Here is a 22,991-nt window from a genome sequence, read left to right as displayed (position 1 = left end):
GTGTTCGTCCGTGGCACTGAGGTGAGGGCTTAACATTGGGGTGCAGGGGCGGGGGACCCAGCCATTGTAGGGTTCTGTGAGGAATGATAAAACCAGGCCCCTCCGTTTCCACAGCTACTGGGAGAGCACCTAGGTATTAGCAGGCCCTCATGCTGTGAATCCTGCTCTGACCACTAGGGAGCAGGCGCACCATCAGCCTGGAGGGAGGAGGTGGGGTGTGGGCGGGCAGGGTGGAGAGACTGAACAAACAGGCTCATGGAATGGAAACCACCTGGCCTGGAAGTCGGCTGCTTTCCCTCCCCAGGGTTAGATCAGTCTTCTGAGTCTGTCAGCCATCCAGGCAGGGCTGTGGCTGACCCCCTGGAGCCCCCAGGCTTTACCAAGCAGCACAGGACAGGCCCGGATCTCTAACACCCCACTGGACATGCTCAGACCCCCTGGGGCGCCACACAATGCAGAAGCCTGCCCTCTGCTAGCAGGCCTCACTTCCTGTTCGGTACTCAGGCACAGGAGCAAGACCCAGTGACCGGAAACAAACACACAAGGCACTGGCTGGCGTGGCTGTGACTGAGCGTCCACCTACGAGCCAGGTCATGGTTCGATTCCCGGTCAGGGCTCATGCCCAGGTTGTGAGCTCCATGCAGGAGGCAGCCGATCAGTGTTTTTCTCTCGTTTCTCTCCCTTCCTCTCTCTGAAATCACATATATATATATATATATATATATATATATATATATATATATATATATATTAATATATTTTATTGATTTTTTACAGAGAGGAAGGGAGAGGGATAGAGAGTTAGAAACATTGATGAGAGAGAAATATCAACCAGCTGCCTCCTGCACACCCTACCGGGGATGTGCCTGCAACCAAGGTACATGCCCTTGATGGGAATCGAACCCGGGACCTTTCAGTTCGAAGACCGACGCTCTACCACTGAACCAAACCGGTTTCGGCTGAAATCACATATTTTAAAAACCAATACACACACACACACACACACACACACACACACACACACACAAAAGGCAGTATGGCTAAATCCATTTATTCCGAAATAAAACAAATAGAGTCAAATCAACCCATCCCCACCTCCTTCCTCTGTCATGTTATTAATAAATAAGTTTATTCTTGCATTATAATAATAATGGGAGCGGCAGGGATGGGGTGCAGGGACCAGGTGTGCTCTCCCCACCCGGTCCCTGCACCCCATCCCTGCCGCCCCATTATAATTCTCCAGGGGTAGTGTCACTAGATCACCATGATCTTCACGCCAGCGTCGCTGTCGGCCCGGTAGAAGAAGGGGATGCAGGGGTTTCTGCTCAGGCCCGGGTACTCCTGCGGGCTCTGCAGCTCACACAGCAGCTGCATGATCTGCTGGGCGGTGGAGCTCTCGAGCGCAGCAGGGCCCGGCTCTGCGCCGTCCGTCAGGCTCACCTCGTGCAGATCTTTGGAGAAGGCAGGGCTCTGAGTGCTGTGAGGGTGCCCCCCCCCCCCCCGCCCGCTCGCCCACCCCGAGCTCTACTCACCGCCTTGGCTGAGAGCAGCGCCAGCTGCCTGGGGGGCCGGGGGTGCTGTCGTGGGCTCCCCAGCAGGGTTCTGAGCAGCCCCCAGGAACCTGCCGTACCACTCATTGCGCTCACCGACCAGGCGCACCACCAGCTCCTGCAGCTCCAGCAGCTTCACCTGGAGAGAGAGGCACTCAGCAACCCCGCCCGGCCCAGCCCCGCCCACAGAGGCGGTCAGGGCCCTCGCCCTACCTTCATCTCCTCCTTGTCCTTAGCCAGCCGGCTTATGTACTCCTCCTTCTCCCGGTGGCGCTCCTTCAGTACCGCCCTCTGGTTCTGATACAGGGTGATGTAGTCTCCTGCGAAGGGGGGGGGGGGCGCGCACAGCGGGTGGACAGGGCTCAGCTGCTGGGGATCCCCACCCCCATACAGTGCCCCCTGCCCCAGGCCCTGGCCTTCCCCCTCACCAATAGTATCTGTTTCTCCAGACAGTTGAATGCAGCGATGCTCCAGCTCCTCAACCCGCTCCTTCAGATCCACGTTCGCTTGCATGACCTCTGTAAAGCGGCTCTGCAGCCACCAAGCAGGGTCAGGGCTCAGCAGCCACCTGCCCCGCCCATTCCCACCCTCCCTGGCCCTGGCCCTGGCCCTGGGACACTCACTCACCTGCAGCTGGTCCATGGCCACCTGCAAGGCCTGGTGGGTCTCCGCAGGCACACCATCCCCCTCGGCGCTCGGGGCTGGGGTCCCCGCCTCTAGCCTGCGCTGGGATGGGGCTGCCAGCTGCGCCAGGCGCCGGCAGTGTAGCTTTTGCTTCTTCAGCTCCTGACGCAGTTGTGCCCGTTCCTCCTCGGCGCTGGCTAAGGCCGTGTTAAAAAATTCCACCTGCGGGCAAGAGGTGTGCGTGCGCTTTTGCGGGGGAATGCGCAGCACAGCAGGAGGCGGCGAGGACCCTCCCATCACAGGGCCTCTGTGGACACATCCGTGGGTCAGGGATGGGTGGAGTCTGACCACTGGCTCCCAGCGGAGGTTGGGAATCAAGAGAAGTTAGAGGGCAGAAACCAAGAGGTGAGAAGGGCCCTCAGAGGCAGGCAGGTGGGACGGGCAAAGGGCAGGGAGGTCAGCTCACCATGGCCTCTCGGCTCCCCAGGTCCTCTGGCACACTCAGCTTTGGCCGGGGGGCGTCCTCCTCCATCTCCTCTCCATCCACTCCATCTCCTGTGGGGGCAGCCAGAGGGTCTCAGACAACCCCACAGGGCAGTGAGCAGCCCAGGAACACAGCTCGGGACCCAGCTCTGCCCGCCTCACGGACCCCAGAGGAAAGGATTCGCTGCCCTAAAGGTCTCTTCTAACCCAGCTCTTTGCTGCTGAAAGTCCCCCTCCTCCTCGGGCTGCTCGGGCTCCTCCCTCTGGGTAGTTCCAATTACCTTCCCCAGGCAGCGCCATGAGGCTCAGCTGGGCCTGTAGCTGCTGGTTCTGTTGGTTGACAGCTTCCAGGAGCCCCTAAGGGGCCAGGAGAGGGAGAGAGCGTGAGAAAGGACACAGGCTGCAGGCCTTCCCACTCAGGGCTTAGCGGCCCAGCACTCCGACTCCCTCACCTGCGTCTCCTGCAGCGCCTGGCGGGCCTGCTTGGCCTCCTCCTGGCTCTGAACTTCCTCCTGCTGCTGCTGCTCCATGAGCTGGGAGTGCACCAGGACCTGCTTCTGCAGGGCCTCCTTGTCCGCGGCCAGCTGCTGGTAGGCAGCCACGTACTGCTGCAGGTAGCTCAGGTACTGGTCCCGCTGCTGCTGCAGGCCCTGGGCCTCTTGGCTCTTCAGCTCCACCTGCAGGAAGGCCCTGGGTGTGAGGGCAAGTGGTGGCTTGCTTCCCGATTCTGAGACCAGCACAGACCCCCCTGCCCAGGCCTCTGCCCAGGCCTCTGCCCAGGCTCCTGGCTTCCTCACTCCAGGGCCTCAGTGACTGCCTCCCTTGTCCAGAGTCCCGTGCCGCCTTCACCCAGGCTCACACCTCATAACAACCTGCTTTCTGTTTTCACTTTAGGCCACAGGCTTGTGGAAAAGCAGAGCGCGCCAACCAGTATCTGCTAAGTTGCACACTAAATGCTCAAGACTTTACATGCATGATTCTTGTTTTAATCCTCAGACCGCTATGAGGAAAGTGCTGGTCTCCCTTTCAAGTTAAGGAAACTGAGCTCAGAGATGTGACTAGTGGGGCTGAGGTTAGAAGCCAGGGCTGACTGCAAAGAGCCGCCCCCCAAATTCCACATCTCTTCCCCTGTGAGCGAGCTAAATGCCTCCACTGGAGCTGACCACAGCACAGGCTACGCACCTGTACAGGGCAGAGGGCAGAGGGCAGAGGGCAGAGGGCAATGCAGCCATAGGCCCTGAAGAACTCTCTCCAGGCAGGAGCTGGCTCAGCTCTGGCCCCAGCACCCAGCTCATCCCTGCCCAGTGCTTCCACCCGAGGCCAGTGCCTGTCTGAGCCCTTCTCGGCTGGGGCGGCGTTACCGTCTCCTTCAGCTCCCCCAGCTTCTCCTGCAGCTGGCCCAGCTTCTTGGCCAGCTCCTTCTTGACATACTGCTCCGTCTGAAGCGTGCTGGTGATCTCCATGTTCTCGTTGGTCTGGGCACAGAGAGAAGCAATTAGTGGCCACTCAATGCAGCTGGAGACAACGGAATTTGATGACCTCCCCCTGCCGCTGCCCCCCCCCACACACACACACACAGTTCAGGAAGGGGTAGAAGCAGGAGGGAACCCCCCACTCCCCGCTTCCTCACGTTCATCAACATGGCCTCTCTGGGTCATAGGATGCCTTCATAGGCTCCAGTTCACGTAAGGACCATACCACCCCATTCTAAAAGTGAGAAAACAAAGGCGCAGGAGAAGACTTCGCACCAGCCGGACAAAACTGTCCTGCAGCTCGGCCAGCTGCTCCTTGAGCTCGCGGTTCTGGGCGAGCGCGCGGCTGATGGTGGTGCGGTCGCTCTGCATGTCCTCCAGGATCTGCTTGCGCATCTCCGCCTGCTCGCCCCAGCGCTCGGCCTCCTGCTCCAGCTCCAGCAGCCGCTGCCCCTGCTCCTGATTCAGGCGACTCAGACTCTCATTGTCCTGGATTTGGGCCCGCAGCTGCCCCGTCAGGACCTCCAGTTCCTGCTGTAGCTGTTCCGCTCTGGCTTGTAGCCGCTCTTCTGCCTCTGAGGGCCCTGCCGGGGGCTCCTGGGGTGGGGGGACAGCTGAGGAGGCAAGCAGACAAGAAGGGCCTCTCGCCTCTTGGTCCACAGCTAATTTGGGCTCCTCACCCCAAATATTGGCTTCCTGCTAGTAATTCCCGCACTCCTATAAGGTTCAATCTTTCAAGTTACTTTCAATGGAGTTAGTTCTCCACATTCTCATGCTCAGACCACTCTGGGTGGACAGTGCACACTCCACCCTTTTTCAGATGGAGACACTGAGGCTCAGAGAGATTGCAAGACTTGTCAGCTCCTGGTACACACCCCTTCCCTGTGCCACAGTGCCCTCCCATCCGTCCCCCTTCTGGGGGCATTCTAGCCAGCCTCTCGGGCTCCCCAACGTGAGTCCTGCTCCCAGATCACTCCAGTCTCAACTTACCTATCTGATTCCTCAGTTCGGCCAAGCTGGTCTCCAGCTCCTGCACCTGACTCACGCTCTGCTCCTTCTCCTCCCTCAGCTTGCACACCTGCCCAAAGCACAGAGAGTATGGAGGGAGGGGATGGGCCAATGGCCATGTGACCATCTCCCTCTCCGCCCCCACCTACAAAGCACACACACCCAGCCCTGGCTGGGTGGCTGTTAGTCAGGGTACTGTCCCCATCAGCCAACTTGTGTGTTCTATCCCAGTCAGGGCACATATGAGAATCAACCAACTGTGCCTAAATAAGTGGAAATCAGTCTCTCTCTCAAATTAATAAAATGTTTAAAATTAAAAAAAAACACATACACATCTACCTGCACACACAAGTGATGTGGTTCCCATTTCACAGGTGCCCAGAGAGCAAGCGACCTATCTAAGGTGGGGGCCGAAGTCACCTCACCTGCTCTGACATCTGCTGCATCTTCTGTTGCCAGATGGCATTCTCTTCTTTCAGATTCTCTGCGTACTGGTCTCTCTCCATCTGGAGCTGCTTCAGCAGCTCCTTCAGCTGCAAGAACGGGCACAGAAGTCAGCGGGGGCTGGCACCGGCCACTCCCACTCCTGGGCATCGCACCCCTCCCTCTGCAGAGCCTCACCTGCTCCACATGTGTCTCCAGCTGCGCCCGCTCCTCCAGCGCCTGCTGCAGCTGCTCCTTCCTGTCGGGGGTTTCAGACTGACTGGAAAACTGGATGGTAGAGAATGAGGTTAGATCCGGGGAGCCCCGGTGGTCCCACCCAATGCTCCCCAAAAGGGTCTGAACAACTCAGGGTCAATGAAGAGCTGTGGCCTCATTTTGTCAGTACCACGTCCACAGGCTTATCTGTGCTGCTCAGTGTAAGCTAGTCAATGAGTGTTCCCAGTCCTCCCACCTTCCCACCCATTCAGTCCTCCCAATATGAGTTGTCTTGGGATCCATTCACATATGGTTCTGCAACTTACTTTCACTTTGCTGCGTACAAGGTATATTTAATCTTGTAACTGTTGCACAGCAGTCCAACATATGCATATAGCATACCTCCCTCATACCTTTCCTGAGGGCCTTTTAGACGGCTACAGCGAGTGACATTACACATGGGGCTGGCCTTCAAGATGGAGTGGTTGGGTCAAAGGTATGAGCAGCCATCTGAGCACCCTGAGGCTCTTTCATCTCTCCAGCCAGCCACTTGCCAGACTGCCTATCTGCCTGCTGCCCAGGCCAGAGATTTGAAGAATGGTGTTTCACTCTGGGGTCCCTGACAACCACGTCACATCCGGGAGACAGCAATCAGGAGGGTGTTTAGCTCAGAAAAGGTCCTGGGGAAGACAGGGAAAGCACACACACCCCCTTTCAAAGTGCCGGCAGGGCTGTCTTGGGAAAGAGTTGAGACTTTGCCTGTGCCGCTCCGGAGGGCAGAAAGACCCCAGTGGGAGGAAGTTAGTTCCGTGAAGGCAGAGTATTGCTCAGTGTGGAGAAAATGAGGAGGAGCACCCTGACCAGCTGGTGGCTCGGTCCCCCCAAAGGAAGAACACAGACTCAGGGGCCAGCCTGGTCAATGTCCTCTATAAAACAATGGCTTTCAATCAGAATGCCTTTAAAGGCAAAAATGAAAAATCCCTAAACCCTGAGATTCTGATTCCACAGTTCAGGGCAGGGCCCCCAGGTGGAGATTTTTATCAGAATCTGGAGGATTCCATGGCAGGGCCAGAACAAGGATCCAAGTTCTCCAGCTCCTGGCTGGGGTCCCGCACAGTGACCCCTGAGGCCTGGCCCCAGCGGGAGGGGGCGGGACTCCTTGGGCCCAGGCCCTCACTTGTTGCAGCAGCAGCTCCGACATCTCCAGCTTCTTTTGCAGCTCTTCCACCCTGAGCTGCGAGGCCTCCTTGTCCGTCACCAAGACCCGAAGCTTCTCCTGCAGTTCCGAGTTCTCCTGCTTCAGGTCTTCATTCGTTTTGCTGTGGCCAGAGGCAGGGGGAAAGGCATGAATAAAGACAGAAAGGATCACTGCGGCATCAACCCACCGCCGTCACCACAGAACCGCAGACTAGTGGCATGGGAAGGGACCCCAGGATCAGAGTCACAGTGACCGGCCAGAGAAAAGGACACGAGTTGCATGAGGTTAAGCATGAGCCAGCACAGCAAGGTCTAGTCAGGCTGCACGTGTCCAACCTGGACAACCTCCTCGCCATGCGACTCTGTCCCTCCCGCTTCCCAGCACACCACCCGGCCCAGCCCCCTCCCCGCTCCCCTCCCCCACAGCCTACTTGTTCTTGTATAACTCCAGCTTGAGGGCATCGCGGTTTTTGGTGAGTTCTTTGTTGTGCTGCAAACACAGAAAGGTGAGGTCAGGTGTGTGGCAGACGAAGAGTAACAGCGACGCTTTCTCACATGCAGTCGCACTGCATTTTGCCAAAGCACTTCCGAGCCCAGTTCTCGCCTGCTCTTAGTGAGAACTGGGTGAGGGTGGAAGAGGCAGGTGGAGAGCATCACAGAGGCCGACAGAGGCCCAGGAGAGCGGACAGTGCTGCCGTCACATCAGCCTCGTCACACCGCACTTTACCCAGCACTGTGCCAACCCGTGAACCCTCACCGTCACCACAGGAAGCAGTTACTGTTATTGCTCCCGTTTTACAGGTGAGCACCTCGGAGCATCAGAGGGTAACTCACTTGCCTAACATCACTCAAGAGTTATGGCTGAACACTCAGGTCTGGGGGTGGGCACAATATGGGGGGGGAGATTACATTTTTATTGTGATCTTTCATTATCTTTTTTTTTTACAGAGAGGAAGGGAGAGAGCTAGAAACATCGATGAGAGAATCATCGACCAGCTGCCTCTTGCACACCCCCTACCAGGGATGTGCCCACAACCAACGTACATGCCCCTGACTGGAATCGAACCTGGGACCTTTCAGTCCGCAGACCAATGCTCTACAGCTGAGCCAAACAGGTTTCGGCAAATCTTTCATTACCTTAATGGATGATACTGACTCAGCCCCAAACTCAAAAGCACAGAAGTGACATGTCTCCCAGCCACCCTGTTCCTCTCCCCTGGGATTTCATGGGTCCTTTCAGGTATGACTTACATCACACACACACTTCTCCCCTTTCTACACACGGTAACACGATAAAAATACTGCTCTGTGCCTAGGACTTGGCCAAGGCCCACTGCCAGGTAAGGGCGGGGCTGGCACGTGGGCTCTGGGCTCCATATCCAGGACTCGCTCTGGACAGTACACTCCCAACAACCACAGCACCCACCTCACCCACAGTGCTTCCGACAACCACCCACTGGAAAGCGGTGGGAAATGGCCCGCTGCCTGCTGGCAGCACACGCCATGCCGAAGAAGGGACCGTGGCCCTGGCCAGTGCGGCTCAGTTGGCTGGAACACTGTCCTGTGCACAGAGGGTTGCAGGTTTGATTCCCAGTCAGGACACACACTCAGGTTGCGGGTTTGATCCCTTAGGCAGGCACATGTATAGGAGGCAACCCACCCATGTTTCTCTCCCTCTCCCTTCTTCTCTCTCTAAAATAAATTGGAAAACATCTCCTGGGGTGAAGATTTTTAAAAAAGAAAAAAATAAACTTTTTTTTTTTTTTTTTAAAGGGAACTAGAGGCTCGCTCCCGCCTCGGAGACGCTGCTGGCTCACCCTGTCCGCCTGCTTCTGCTGCGTGGAGACGGCACACAGCGTCCGCTCCAGATCGCCGACGCGCTGCTGGGCGGACTGCAGGAGCCCAGCAAGGTCCTCGGCCTCGCCTGGAAGGACAGAGACGAAGCCCAGAGAAGGACGGCCGCTCATGGCCGGCCCAGTGCCGGGCTGAAGCAGGAAGCAGGGCAGGGCGCGGACGCCCACCTGTTTTCTGCCTGGCTGCCTGCTGAGTGTGGGCCAGCGCTGTCTGTAGCTCTGTCTTCTCAGACACGAGGATCCCTATGGTCTGGATGTGAACCTTCGGGAGAAAAGCCGAACAGGCGCTGAGAGGGGGAAGCACACGCCGGGGGAACACGGGGAGCACGCTCCCGCTGGCTCACCTGCAGCTGCTCCCTCAGCGCCCCCTGTTCCTTCGCGAGCTTCTGCTTATACTCCTGCTTCTCCTGCGGGAGAGAGAGGAGGCACCTCTTACTGGGAGGAGGAATCAAACAGCAAAGCACATGCTCCAGAATGCCACCAAGGCCCGGGACAAGCCCACCAGCGAGGCCAGGCTGGAAGGGGCAGGAGCGGGGGAGGGAGAGGTGGGCCCCTTATTTTCCAGGCCGAGTCCTCCTCCGAGCCCCTCAGCCGTGTAATGAGTAGACAAAGAAATCACATTACCTTTTCTAGTTGATCTGCAATTTCCTGGTTCTGCCGTTTCTGTGGAAAGAGTCAGAGGAAGGTGACTGAGGTTATGTCCCCTTTACTATGCTCCCCAGACCAAGGAGGGACGGACAGGGACCAGGAACGGCTTTTAAAGGGAGACTGTGGGTCTAGGGTGGTTCTGGTCCCTGGATTCCTGAGTGGACAATGACATAAAACTCTAGCAATGGGCTTTGAGAGGGAAAGACACCCTGCCAGCTCGTGGTGTGGACGGGCGTTCAGTCATTCATTCATCCATTCACTCACTCAACGAATATTACTGAGCACACCCCACGGGACAGGCTCTGTCCTCAACAGCAAAGATACAGGAATGAAAAGGACCTTTCCATCTTGGATTTCTTAAGCTAAAAGGGACTTTAGATACCCTCTACTTCTATACCCCCAGGACACTGAAGTCCAAAGAGAAGTGACTTGTTCAAGGTCAAAGACAGCAAATTAGAGGCAGAGTCAGGACCAGAACACAACAGTCAAGCTAGTACTTTCCCTAGAGAAAGAGTGCCCCCAGGGCAAGTGTGGAGAAGGTTTGACAAGCAGTGGGGTACGGAGGACAGAGCAGGCACAGAGGGCAGCCACAGAAGAGCCATGCCACATGCTCCGCACTCCGGGGTCCCTCCAGCTGAGGCCTAGGCCCCCGGCACCCCATTCTCCCTTGGCACTAGGGCTCCCGGCCCCTTTCTCAGATTGGCAGCATGGAATCAGGGGCCCCACTGGACTCTTACCAATTCCTCTATCTCGCTACTGAGTTGTTTGTTTGTTAGATTGCTGGAGTCCAGGGCTAGGGATAGTTCTTGGTACCGGCTCTGAGGCGCATGCAGAGAGGAGGAGATGGAGGAGGGTGGGGGGAGAGGTAGAGAGAGCAATCATTAGGGCTGGGGGTATCCGGGCGGTCCCCGCTGGGGTCTGGAGGCTGGCCTGCAGGGTCACTGGGCCACAGCCCAGAGCCACTCACCTCCAGAGCCTTTATATTAGCGGAAGATGCTAGTCCCTCCCCATTGACGAAGGACGCAGACTAGGAGAGATGAAAGAGCTCACATGGAGATGCCCTCTCCACGCCTAAGCCTCTGACTTCCTGTCTTCCCCAGCGACTGGCAAAACGTCCTTTTCTGCCTCCTAAGTTGGCCCCCTCTTCCCATAACCCGTTTGTGCCAACCTCTCCTGGTTCTTCTCTCCCCCTCTCCTCCTCCCCAGCAGCTCTCCCCGTGCTTCCTGCGGGGAAGGATGTAACGGACCTCCTGGTCCCACTCCTCCATCTGCGCAGCTTCAGAGAAGAGGCTCAGCCTCACCCAGCTGCGGGCCTGCTCCCAGGGTCTCCCCTCCCTCTTGGGAACCTCTGCCTCCATTTTTGTCAGTGTCTCCTCCCCACTCAGCTCCCTCTGGGCTCCCGTTTCTGGGGTACCTCACATACGAGACCGTTGAGCTGCTGGGAAAGCTGGCGCAGGCTCTCAGTAGAAGAGAATCTGGGGGTGAACACAGGAGTCAGGGGTGCAGGAGGCTCGATGGGGAAGAAGGAGTCATGGGCAGTGGCCTGCCCCGACTCCCTCAGCCTAGCAACTGCTGCCCCCACAGGAGACACTCACGTGCTTTCAGACAGGACAAAAGGAACATTTTCAGGATCATAATTCTGTTTGGGAAGAAACGCATGAGGTGAGAACCACCCAGGGGTGGGGTGAGCCAAGCTCATTCTGACCACCTGCCGGCTCCCCAACACTGAAGGGAAACCTGGCCTTGGCCTCCCCCACCCTAGGCCGCAGGAAGGCGCGGGGCTCCTGGAACCCAGCCCCTGAAGGAAGGAGGGAAGATCCCGAGAGGAGGGGTGAACGCAGAGGGGCCGCGGGCACAGGGGGAGAGGCACGAACCTGAGCTGAGGAAGCAGCACTGGGGGAGAGGACACCGCCAGGTGACATGGCGTCATCCGCAGGCGGTGCCGCGGGGGCCGGGTGGTCTTTGGGCGCCTAGCACGGAAAAGAGAGGGGGTCAGGGGACCCGCGGGAGAGGCTTCTCGCTGCCATGGAAGCGGGGGTGCGGAGCAGGTAGGACAGGTGTTGCTGCAATAGTGACAGTCACACATGCTGGGAGCCACTCCGGGGTGTGGCCATGGCTCGCCCAGGGCTCGGCCACTCTGCAGCCTTCTGGCCGGCCAGAGCTCAAAGCAGGACTGCAGACTTTCCAGAACACAGGGGCCTTGTTCCCTGGAGCGCAGCAAGTCAGTGCCAGGCTCCGACCTGTGGCAGCCACAGCAGGTGGAAGGAAGGCGTGCCGATCAGGGAGAGGGAGAGCCTGCCGGTGCCTCGGTGACCCTCCCCCTGGGCCCCTGCTGGGCAGAGGGTGCAGCGATGAAGCAGCGGATCCAAGCTGGCCGCACGGCTTTTCTCTCCCTCTCCTCTCCTCCCTCTCCTCCTCCCACCAACCACTGGCTGCGCTGGCCTGACTCAGGTCTTCTCCGGGAATGAAGCTTTCCAACTAGAAGCCTCTCCCTGTTCCTGGGGTAAAAAGTAACCCCACCCCAACCTCCTAGCTCCAACACAACCACCCAACCAAGCAGCCACTGAGAAAGCAGAGGCGAGATATCCACCGCGGACTGGGCTCCCGACGGCAGCCTGGACTGGCCAGGAGTCACGAGGGAGCCACCCTCTGCCCCGACTGGCCCACCTGCTTGACCAGAGGGCCCCCCACCCCCAAGCCTCTCTTTGGGCTCAGGCCTGACACCTGGTCTAAGACTCTGGCTCTAACCAGTTTGGCCTGAGGACTCAAGGGTCCCGGGTTCGATTCCAGTCAGGGGCATGTACCTTGGTTGCGGGCACATCCTCATTAGGGAATGTGCAGGAGGCAGCTGATCGATGACTCTCTCTCATCTAACTCTCTATCCCTCTCCCTTCCTCTCGGTAAAAAAATCAATAAAATATATATTTAAAAAAAAGAAGACGACTCTGGCTCTAGAGAGCTACCATCCAGCAGGCCAGATGGGCAGAGACAGGAAGGTGGTGACAAGCTGAAGCTTGACGAAGGACAGCGCCAGGGAGCCAGGAGCTGTCCAGCGAAGCTGGGTCCCAGAGGAGGAGGCTGCACCTCTGGGCGGGGGGAGTTGTGCCTGCTCGCTGGATCCCTCAGCTCTGGCCCCCGAGAGTCCCAACCTGCCGCCCTCCCCAGGGCAAATGCTGCGGAACCTGAGGAGCTGTGGTGGAGTCAGTTGTTTGCATTACTGTCCACTCTGTGACCTTTGGCCCTGGAACCTGCTGCTGCCTTGCCAACCTGTACAACTGACTCTAATAGATCAGAGCAGGGGTTCTGAGCTGACCAGACAGACTTTGGGGGAGGTGGGCACCATCCCAGCCATGGGCCCCAGCAAGCTCGAGGTCCCTCCTGGCATCTTGGATTCCCACTCATCCCTAGCATTAGACACAAAAAAGCAAAGGAGGGGAAAAGTACTTTTCTAAAAACTTAAATATTTACTAGTAAACATCTAGTATCTCTCCCTCTCCCTTCCTCTCTGAAATCAATAAAAATATTTTAAAAACACACACCAAAAGAAAAAAAAAGCACGAAAGGACTATGGGAATATTCATCCTCATTTCAGAAGGACAGGAGGGCATGGCACAGATCATCAGTGTAAATACCCAGCTTCAGAATTCCTCCGGCCTGTGCTGCCCTCCCCACGCCGCCGGAGCCGACAAGGTGAGTCACAGCACCTGGAGAGACCTGACTGACTGGGTGTGCGTAGGCCTGATGATAAATACTCTAACGCCAGCCAGCAGGCTGGTCCCAGCCTCCACCCCGTGCCCCCTCCAACAGGATCTGGCCCCATTTCAGCCCACTCTGGCCTGGCAGAGGTGCCCCAGGAAGTTAATGAAGGAGGAAGTGCCAACATCACACCCGGAGAACGTTGTCTCCTGGCCCGGCACACACCAGGCTGCCGCCTTTCTGGAATGTGCTCTGTGAGCGCACAAGCCTGGCCGTTAGCTGTACCACGCCCTTGGCCCGGAACTTCCATGTTTCCTTCTCCATACGGAGGAATGTTACCCACCTCTGATCTCCAAACCAGACTCCAATGCCACCCCTCCAGCCTCAAGTCCATGTAAAACCAATTCTTCTCTTGTGGGATGTTGCCACATTCTATCTGGCCCCTTCCAGCACAGCCTGCCGCCCTCGGTGGGCATTCTACCTGGTTCCTCCCCTATCTTCTCCGGGGCCCACTGAATATGGTGGTGTCCATGTTTGATGTTTACTCCCTTTCTCTTGACCCTAGACAGCTGACTCTCAAACCAAAATTAATCGACTTGAAAAATTACAAACTGCTCTGCAATCTATTGCTCTTTTGGGGACAGATGCCAACAGGGCAAGACCTGAAGGTTTGGTTTTCTTTAACCTCTTAGTCTGAGAGCACCACTGGCCATTCAAACACTTGAGGTTCAAAAACACTCAACCCCCACACACCTGTTCTGGAAGCTATTCCCAAATTACCTTGAACCTTCAAGGTGCATCTCATCTGCTCCAAGAGGATAAAAGAGGTGGGGGAAGAAAACAAACCCAATCAACCAAGCAGGTGAAAAAGCAGACATGAGCAGGCCGAGGGCTAATGAGAGCAACATAAAAAATAAGCCGGAGTTTAAAGAACCCCCCAAACCAGAGAAGCCTCGGGGACATGCGCAGCTGGGAGAGAGCAAGCCAGACAGGGGTCTCAGCACTGCCTCACCTTCCAATCGTGCAATGGGGCGAGCGCTACCCCATTGGGATGGGTAAGGTCGGACACCAACACCTTCAGAATATCCTGAATCTACAGGAAGCGAAAAGGCAAAAACAAGGGTAGGGGGAGAAACAGAAAAGTGGCTTAGAGAGAGGCAAGAGGGGCAGGAAAGAAAGAAGAGATGGGTCGGGGGATTTCAATGCTAGAGAAGAGAGAAGGGGATCAATACCATGGCCGGTGCCACCTTTCCAGACAGACACTGGCTGCCTTGCCCCAGGCAGGAATCAACGCAAATGAACAGATGGACAAGCCCCCTGAGCGAAGCGGTCACGTGGAGTGGAGTCACCTGACCAGTGCAGCTCTGAATACACCCTCCAGGCCCTCTCCTCAGGCCCAGGATGCTGGGGACCAATCTGGCAGGGCTCCGGACCCCACCTCCACTTTAAAAGCCAGGCTTCCAAGTACAGGGTTGCTTGAACAAAAGGGATTACAGCTAAAAATAAGTTTGAAAGACACTAATCTGACCCAATAATATCATCTCACAAAGGAGGAAACTGAGGCCAGTCGGAGGAAGCGATTTACCTGAGGCTGCCCAGAGGCCGGCTCAAATTTCCTAATCCAGTGCCTGGGGTTCTCCTCTGTACCCCTGGCCTCTCCTCATTGTACCCCGGAGCCAGGCCCTCGGGCTCCTTTGCTGGCTGTTCTCACAGCCTGGCTCCCCCAGGAAACTGGGGGTGAGAAAAGCCACCAGATGAGCAGGACCAATAGCAACTACCCTTCATTGGATATTTACCCACACCAGGCCCTGTATTAAGGGATTAATATAAAAACAACAATGTCATTTAAACTTCACAATATTACCCCGATTTTACTCATGTGAAAACACAGGCCCCAACAGCTTGAACAATTTGCCCCAAACATATTCCTAGCAAAGGGAGGGGTAGAATTAAGAATTCAAGCCTGGCCATAGTGGCTCAGTTGGTTGAGCATCAACCTGTGCAATGGAAACTTGCAAGTCCCATTCCTGGTCAGGGCACATAACTGAGTTGCTGGTTCGATCCCTGATTGGGGCACATACAGACGGCAACCAATAAATGTTTCTCTCTCTCTCTCTCTCTCTCTCTCTCTCTCTCTCTCTCTCTCTCTCTCTCTCTCGCCCTTCCTCACTCTAAGCATGTCCTTGGGTGAGAATTAAAAAAAAAAAGGGGGGGGGGGGAATGGGGGACATCTGTAATACCCTCAACAATAAAAATTAATTTTAAAATAAAAGAATTCAAACCCAGAATTCTTAACCAGTACCGAATACTTCCTCCACAATCTTAACCACCACCCTCTACGGCCCCTGAGCACTCCTACCCCCGGAGGCCAGGACTCACATCCTCAGGCGAGTGACCGTCAGAGGTGGTTGTCTCGGGGCTGCTGCCATTTTTAACCTTCTTTTTCTTCTTAGCTCCTGAAGGAGCGCCGATGCCTCGCTGCTGCTGGAATTCTCTCAACTGCAAGAAGGAAAAGCGGTGAGACTCCTGACGACTACAAACCTGTGGAGTTCCATCCTACCGTTTAAAAAATATTCACTCGCCATCTGACTTAATGCCACAACAAAGTGTTGCAATTCGTACATAATGACTGAAGAAATGGACTGGCAACAAAGTTTTTTTTTTAAAAAAAAAGCAGTCATAGCATTTCAACTAAGTCTTCTGGCTCTGAGTTCTGGGGTTATGCCAGAAAGCAGCAGCTGCCAGGGGACAAAACCAGAGGGAGAAGGGGTGACCGTTTAAGTGATCAGACATAAGGGCCCTTCTTTCTGAATCTGTTGGAGATGCACACCACTACTTCTCAAAGCTCTATATCCATGTGTCTTAGGGGCAGAAGGCAGTGAAGGTGCACCGGGGCGGTAACAGAATCCGGGGCGGTAACAGAAATGAGACAACCCAAGCACCATGTCAGAGAAGTCTATTATAACCTTACAACCCTATGCAAATGTCATTCCTACGTATATTAACATAAAAGGCTTTTTCTCTCTCAAGAGAACTCAGCAAAACTGGTGCTATTTCTCCTGTGGCACTCCAGCACGCCATGTTGAGAGGAGACTTGGGAAGGATTGCCAGCTGTGAAGTGCAGCGCTCCAAAGAGCACTGAGGGCCAATCTGATTCCAGAATCATCGGAAATTAGAACATGAGCTATGAGAATTCAGATTAAAAAATGTCAAAGTCTCTCTGGAGAGTTAGAAACCTGGGAGAAAACCAAACCAAACCAAACACATTCTCCCCAATGACAACAAGTGCAATGCAGGTCAGTTTCAGCTCACCCGGGCAATGCAGGCTTTTCACGATACCAGTGTCTACGGATGACGCACAGTCTGGAGCCTGAAACCTCTCTGACCTAAGTCCCCTAGTCCCGAGTCCCCTTGAAGCTGGAAATTTGGACCGTGACCAGAGAACCCGAAAGGGGATGAAAACACTAGGAGACTGGGTCGCAACATTCAAACACGGGGCTCAGGGCGATAATGACAGTTTCCAGGGGGATTGTGACAGAACTGCATTCCACTCCTCCCAACCGACGCCCAAGTCGCCGCTCCGCACTGGGGGAAGGGAGCGCCGGCCCGGATCCGGGTCCCCGCAGAGAGGAAGCCCTGGGAGCCCGGGAGCCCAGGCGGTCCGGTTCTGGGCGGCAGAAGGCGAGCGCCGAGCCTGGAGCCGGGAACCTCGGGGGTCACCAGCCCAAAGTCACCCGGGGCGGACGAGCGAGGGCGGGAGCTGGGCTGCTGGGAGTGGGGGGGCGGGGGGCGGGGCTGGGAGCAGACTTTCGGGGGGACGCCTAGGGGCGCCCGGGGTCCGGTCCCGTGTGCCTCTAGAGGCAGCACAGGCTCTGGCCACGGTCCGGCCGCCCAGGGACCTCGGGCTGAGTCGGGGAGCCGCGACTCGGCACCTTTTACCTTTTTCCTGGCCTCCGCCAATTTTTTCTGTCGGACTTCTTCCGACATCTCTGGAAGGGGAGGGAGACGGGGGGGCCACATCACCGCGATCCCGGAAACCACCTCGGAATTGCTTCCGGCAGCCACCGCGCATCTTGGCGACTGAAGCTAAAAAGGAGGGACCAAGGCGCCGACAGGCAGCAGATGGGTGGGCGTGGCCTCGCTTCTTCGATATCATTGGTCCGCGAGAGAGATGAAGACGAAGGGGGCGTGGCCAGGTCCGCGCCGGCCGGGAGAAACAGGCGGAGTCGCAGCGAACGCTGTCTCCGCCCACCTCGGAGTGGGCGGGGCCAGAACCTCGCCGGGTGCGCGCGCAGCTCGCCGTGTGGCCCTTCCGGGCCTCCGTCGCCTTACTTTGCTTACCGGGCGGACCTGAGAGGCCGCTCTCCCGCCCCCGACCTGGACCCTCCCGCACTGCAGACCCCCCCGCCACGGGGGCCCCGGACCCCAGGACTCAGGAGGTGGGCTGCGAGCGGACAGCAGGGGATGAGCTCATCCCTTCACATCCCTTTCCTGACTCCCCACTTTCCAGAGACCCCAGTCGGCCCTCCGCACGCTCCATCCTCTCAGGATCTCCTCTTCCTCTAGGACCTCTACCCTGACCCCACGGGAGTGTATCCGCCCCCTTTCCGGCTGTCCCCCTGGCTCCCCCCACACCCCACAGTACCCCTTCTTCCCGGAGCGGATCCTGGTCCCAACCAGCCATTTCTCCCTCGGATTCCTCTCCAGGACTCAACCGGGACTTTCCAAAAGTTGCCGCGGGGCCTTCCGATCCCCTGTGAGTATGCCTGTGCCCCGGCCCCACACTCTTTCTCTCCCCCTGTAAGTCCCTGCTGCTCCCAGCCCTCGAGAAAGTCTCCCCCTAGCCAGCGTGTTCTGCTGAGAACCGCCAGCTCATTTCTCCGTCCTTCCCCTTGTCCTCGTGCCCACCAAGCTGCCAGGAAGAAGCGTGTGCTGTCCTTGTCAGTGGCACCCAAGGGGGCTCCGTCTCTCCCCCTCCCTGACACACCGCGGCTGGTGGTTCCTTTTTCACACGCTGTCCCCTCCCTCACCCACCCACCCACACACAGAGCACTCGGTTCCCTCAAACACATGCGCTCTCCCCTGTCTTAGGGCGTTGGGATGTACTGTCCTCTGTGTGGAACGCTCTTCTTCCAGCTTTTTGCCAAGCTGATGCCCACACATCCTTTACAATTGAGTTTCCTCACCCCCACTTCCGGCTCAATCCAGTGACCCTGTTTGACATCCCCTTAGCACACTGTACTCCAGCTTCAAAGCACTTTTCAACCTTGTCGTTAGTTGATTACTACTAATGTGTCATTCACTCATTCATTTGATCAATTGTTGTATTGAGTGCCTACTGTGTGCCAGGTATGGTTGTAGATGCAGTGCAATCAACAGTAAATATAACAGTCCTTGCCCTCGTGGAGTTTACACTCCAGAGATGTAAGGCCAACAATGAAAATAATCTATATAATAAAAGCCTAAGGGACCATTACTGGGGAACAACCAGAAAGACCTGGTTGCTATGATGCACACTGACCACCAGGGGGCAGACGCTCAACGCAGGAGCTGCCCCCTGGTGGTCAGTGCGCTCCTACAGAGGGTATGCCTCTCAGCAGGAGCTGGGCTCCCAGCTGGTGAGCCCAGGGATGGTGGTGGGAGCCTCTCCTGCCTTCAAGGCAGGGCTAAGATGCAGCAAGCAGAGCTGTAAGGAGGGGGGGGGGGGGTGTGAGGAGTGAGGGCTCCAGGACTGCAAGGGCACAGGCCAGGCTGAGGGACCCTCCCCCCAGTGCACAAATTTCGAGCACTGAGCCACGTAATATCAATGAAAGGCATGACATGTCAGCTGTCATAAAACATCAGGACAAAGGACTAGTGAAGAGGCCATTTCTTTAAGTATTTTTATTAATTTCAGAGAGGAAGAGAGAGATAGAAACATTAATGATGAGAGAGAATCATGGATCAGTTGCCTCTGGCACACCCCCTCCTGGGGATCGAGCCTGCAACCCGGCCATGTGCCCTGACTGGGAATCGAACTGTGACCTCCTGGGTCATAAGTCGACGCTCGACCACTGAGCCACACCAGTCAGGCGAGGAGAGACCATTTAAATGGGGTGGTCAGAGAAGCCCTTCCTGACGAATGTGACCTGTGCGTGGTCTCTAAGTGAAGATCTCAGGAGGAAAAGCGGAATTGTTGGGAGTTTCCTATTTGGGATGAGGCTGTCCGGTCCAGGAAAGCAGAGGTCAGGCTTGCTGTCCTCTCCATCGTGAACCCGGGAGCCAGATGGTGCCCACTCACTCTTTGGTGACTGCCCCATCCTAAGAATAGGAACCACATCTTCCTCGGTCTCTTTTTGCATCATATGTAGACTGTTGATGCAACACACGTTTCCTGAAGATATGCAGCATGCCACACACTGGCCTGTGAGCCTTTGGAAGCAGACAGGGCACAGATGAACTACAGCCCCGGACTGTAGACTCTGTCAGCTAATGAGATTGTAAACCCAGTGACTTCGCCGAGAATCCACACAGACCTGAGGCGGAATCTTGGGGTCAGACTGGGGGCCAGGATAGGCCCTTTAGTTAGAATTCGGTTTGGCTGGGAGTGAAAGAAAACCCAAAACAGTGGTGGCTTAAAGTCCTAAGGGAGCCAGGCCTCTGTCTCATTCCACCACGTCTTCACCCTCAGCATCCAAGATGCCGTTCAGCTCCAGGGTTACTTCCACGTTCCAGCTGGCAGGAAGGAGGCCAGGAAAGGCTGTCCTCTCCCTGGAAGGACAGTTCCCAGGCATGGCATACACCTTTTCTGATTAAGTTCCATCTATCAGAACTAAGTTATAGGGCCACATCTACTTGCAAGGGAAGCTGGGAAATGTGGTCTTCTTTGGGGTTGGGTGGTGTCTATAACCAAACAGAAGCAGGGAGTGGCCAGTCCAGCTAATGGCTGTGCCACTCAGCGGCCATCTCCCAAGGCTGGCCAGGCTGATGGGGCCAGCGAGGATTCTCTGCACCTTGACATTGAGAAGCTGAAGGAGAAGAGGGACGTGCTGGACAAGGAGATCTCCCAGTTAATATCTGAGTAAGTCTTGTTGGGGTCCTCAGCGTACTTAACACAACTAGTGCCCAGTCATTCCAGCTCAGCATAAAGACGGAACCGCACCGCTGGATTCAGGCTGTCTCAGCAGCCTCTCCGGGGCCCACATTATCTGCCTCTGCTTTCGTCTGCACCCCGCCTGCTTTCCTCCCTGCAGGCGGTTTTCAGGGCCTGGGGGAAGCTGGTTCTTCCACAGCTCCTGAGTTTCCCACGCCTTTTGCTCCAGCCGCACGGCTCAGGCTGAGCAGCTTTTGAATGCATTTCCCACTTGAGGGGTTTCTGAATAGCACTCATGTGCCCATCTGTGAATCCCTCAGCCGTGGCCAGGGTCACACAGTACCAGTGTGGTTGGGATGTCTCTCTACGGGTTCAGGGAGCATTTGCCAGGGACTGGTCACGTTGTCAGTGTTATTATTAGTGAGCAGGGTCTATCCTGCTTTCTCTACGCTGCAGTGCTGAGCACTTAGTAGGCCCTTTGTGAGTCTGTTACTCTCCGAACCTTGGGTCCTCATCACCTTTCTCTTTCTCCCTTGCCCAGAGGCTACAGTGTGGATGAGCTGGAGGACCATATCGCCCAGCTCCACGAGTATAACGACATCAAAGATGTGGGCCAGATGCTGCTGGGCAAACTAGGTGAGCGGCAGGACTCCAGGGGGCAGGATTTTCCTCCTGGGCTACTCTGTTCTGTTTTGTTTTTATTTTAAATTTTTTATTGATTGGCCCTAGCCGGTTTGGCTCAGTGGATAGAGCGTCTGCCTGCAGACTGAATGGTCCCAGGTTCGATTCCAGCCAAGGGTACATGCCCAAGTTGTAGTCTCAATCCCCAGTAGGGGGCATGCAGGAGGCAACCAATCATTGATTCTCATCATTGATGTTTCTATTTCTCTATCCCTCTCCCTTTCTCTCTGAAGTCAATAAAGAAATATATTTTTTAAAATAATAAAATAAAATTTTTATTGATTGATTTGAGAGAGAGAGAGAGAAAGTGGGGAGAGAGAAAATAGGGGTGGGGGGGCAGAGGAAGGAAGAAAAATATAAGTCAATTTGTTGTTCCACTTATTTATGTATTCACGGGTGATTCTTGTACGTTCCCTGAGCTAGGATCAAACCTGCAACCTTAACATATCAAGGCGACTCTTAACCAACTGAGCTACCCGGCCATGGCCATCTCCTGGGCATTCTAACTTGCCAACCCCCCCTCCTTCTCAGCTGCCCCGCTCCCTGAATGCCCCTGCCCCAAGGAGGGCTTCTCTGTTTCAGTGAGGAGCGGGTCCCAAACGAGGGGAAAGCAGACAGGATGAGGGAGTTATCGATGGTGAAGAGAGGAGGATGAGCAGGGCCAGGGAGAAGGGATGCAAGGTGACTGTGGCCTAGTGGTTAGGACATGTGCTCGCTAGACAGACCCCAGCTGGAGACCTGTCCTTAGGTCCTAGGAGCTGGAGCGGGCGGCCTGTCGGCTTGCACTTGCTCAGTGAGAGTTTACTGAGCGCCTGCCTGTGCTGCTCTCCTAGGCATGGGCACACTTTGGAGAATGGACATGTGACTTCCGTTTCCATGTTGGAGGGGAGGGGAGTGGTCACTAACTAAAGAACACAAAGGAGTTATAAAATGTGTTAAGTGCCATGAAGGAATGAATCCAAGGGCAGAGATGGAGAGGCAGGAACAGGTGGCAAGTGGGGGCGAGGGGAGTCAGCGGAGGCCTCTGAGGTGAGCCCGTCCCATTGGAGGAAAGGGCCTTGGAGGGAGCAGGAGGAAGTGTCGCCACACGGCCAGGGCACGGCAGTGGGGCCAGATTAAGGAGGCCGGGTGTGCCACAGGCGCTGCATAGACCAAATGTGCACTTTCATTCTCAGCAGATGGCTCCAGCTGCTCCGGGTGGAGCAAAGATTCAAGGGGAGCTTTGTTTGGCTCCTCTGCAAAGTGGGGTGCGGGTTCAGTGAGTCTATTGTAGATTAGGATGGCCAGGCAGGAGGGTTACCTTGGCAACTGGGGGAGCAGGAAGAAGGTGTAGGAGTGGGGGCTGGGTGGTCAGGGATGTGGCCATTCCCCCACTGGGCATTCATCCTTCCTTTCAGCCGTGATCCGAGGTGTCGCCACCAAAGAGTTGTATCCAGAATTTGGCCTGGACGTGAGTGACTGAGCGGAGGCTCCCACGCCTTGTCCACGGCCACCGGAACAGGCGATGAAGTGCCAGCAGCCCTTTTCCAGGGAGCCCGGGGAGGCAGACGGTGTGTTTCCAGCTCCAGGACTCCTGAGGTGGCCCAGTGATATGTGTGTATGTATGTACGTTGTCCTATTTGTAAATAAACATGTAGATAATCTTTTTTAAAATATACATATATATTTATTGATTTTTTACAGAGAGGAAGGGAGAGGGAGAGTTAGAAACATCGATGAGAGAGAAATATCAATCAGTTGCCTCCTGCACACCTCCTACTGGGGATGTGCCTGCAACCAAGGTACATGCCCTTGACCAGAATCGAACCTGGGACCCTTCAGTCCGCAAGCCGACGCTCTATCCACTGAGCCAAACCAGCCAGGGCAAAGCATGTAGATAATGTTGATGTGAATCTGGATGCTGTCTCTCTCCTCTGGTAGCCCCATCTCACCCTGGAGCCCGCCTGCCTTTGTTAGAACAATCTTATGTAAGCCGGGCTCTGTGCTAAGTGCTTTACGTCCATTATCTCAGATGCTAAAATCCATCCTATGAGGATTTAGTTTTGTTGTCCCCTCTTTTCAGATGAGG

At 55.9% G+C, this 22,991-nt stretch overlaps 2 protein-coding genes across 8 annotated transcripts; one reads left to right on the top strand and one right to left on the bottom strand.

The window, feature by feature from the left end:
• Positions 1 to 1,035: 1,035 nt before the first annotated feature.
• On the bottom strand, positions 1,036 to 17,265 carry GOLGA2 (golgin A2). Of its 7 annotated transcripts, none has more exons than XM_036416102.2 (27): positions 17,110 to 17,265; positions 15,550 to 15,669; positions 14,183 to 14,263; positions 11,349 to 11,444; positions 11,070 to 11,113; positions 10,889 to 10,949; positions 10,442 to 10,501; positions 10,212 to 10,292; positions 9,451 to 9,489; positions 9,171 to 9,233; positions 8,995 to 9,088; positions 8,791 to 8,897; positions 7,405 to 7,463; positions 6,954 to 7,095; positions 5,759 to 5,848; positions 5,563 to 5,670; positions 5,120 to 5,207; positions 4,406 to 4,743; positions 4,019 to 4,132; positions 3,110 to 3,334; positions 2,939 to 3,014; positions 2,641 to 2,729; positions 2,178 to 2,396; positions 1,979 to 2,081; positions 1,764 to 1,870; positions 1,533 to 1,689; positions 1,036 to 1,451 (listed from the first exon to the last, which is right to left on the bottom strand). In XM_036416102.2, the coding sequence occupies exons 1-27, from the start codon at positions 17,188 to 17,190 to the stop codon at positions 1,255 to 1,257; spliced, it is 3,039 nt and encodes a 1,012-aa protein (XP_036271995.1). In that variant the 5' UTR covers positions 17,191 to 17,265; the 3' UTR covers positions 1,036 to 1,254. The 7 variants fall into 7 exon arrangements, with proteins under 7 accessions (XP_036271995.1, XP_036271996.1, XP_036271999.1 ...); XM_036416103.2 differs by having other exon boundaries at positions 10,898 to 10,949; XM_036416106.2 differs by lacking the exon at positions 10,212 to 10,292.
• On the top strand, positions 16,542 to 22,568 carry SWI5 (SWI5 homologous recombination repair protein). Its single transcript, XM_036416108.2, is given in 6 exon segments — positions 16,542 to 16,818; positions 16,820 to 16,851; positions 17,878 to 17,926; positions 20,109 to 20,230; positions 20,784 to 20,878; positions 22,321 to 22,568. Coding segments are annotated over 6 exon segments (501 nt in total). The 5' UTR covers positions 16,542 to 16,680; the 3' UTR covers positions 22,386 to 22,568.
• The last annotated feature ends 423 nt before the right edge of the window (positions 22,569 to 22,991 follow it).

This window comes from Pipistrellus kuhlii, unplaced genomic scaffold, assembly GCF_014108245.1.
Source record: "Pipistrellus kuhlii isolate mPipKuh1 unplaced genomic scaffold, mPipKuh1.p scaffold_m20_p_53, whole genome shotgun sequence".
Lineage (NCBI taxonomy): Eukaryota > Metazoa > Chordata > Mammalia > Chiroptera > Vespertilionidae > Pipistrellus > Pipistrellus kuhlii.
This window is presented reverse-complemented; position numbering and strand designations above follow the sequence as displayed.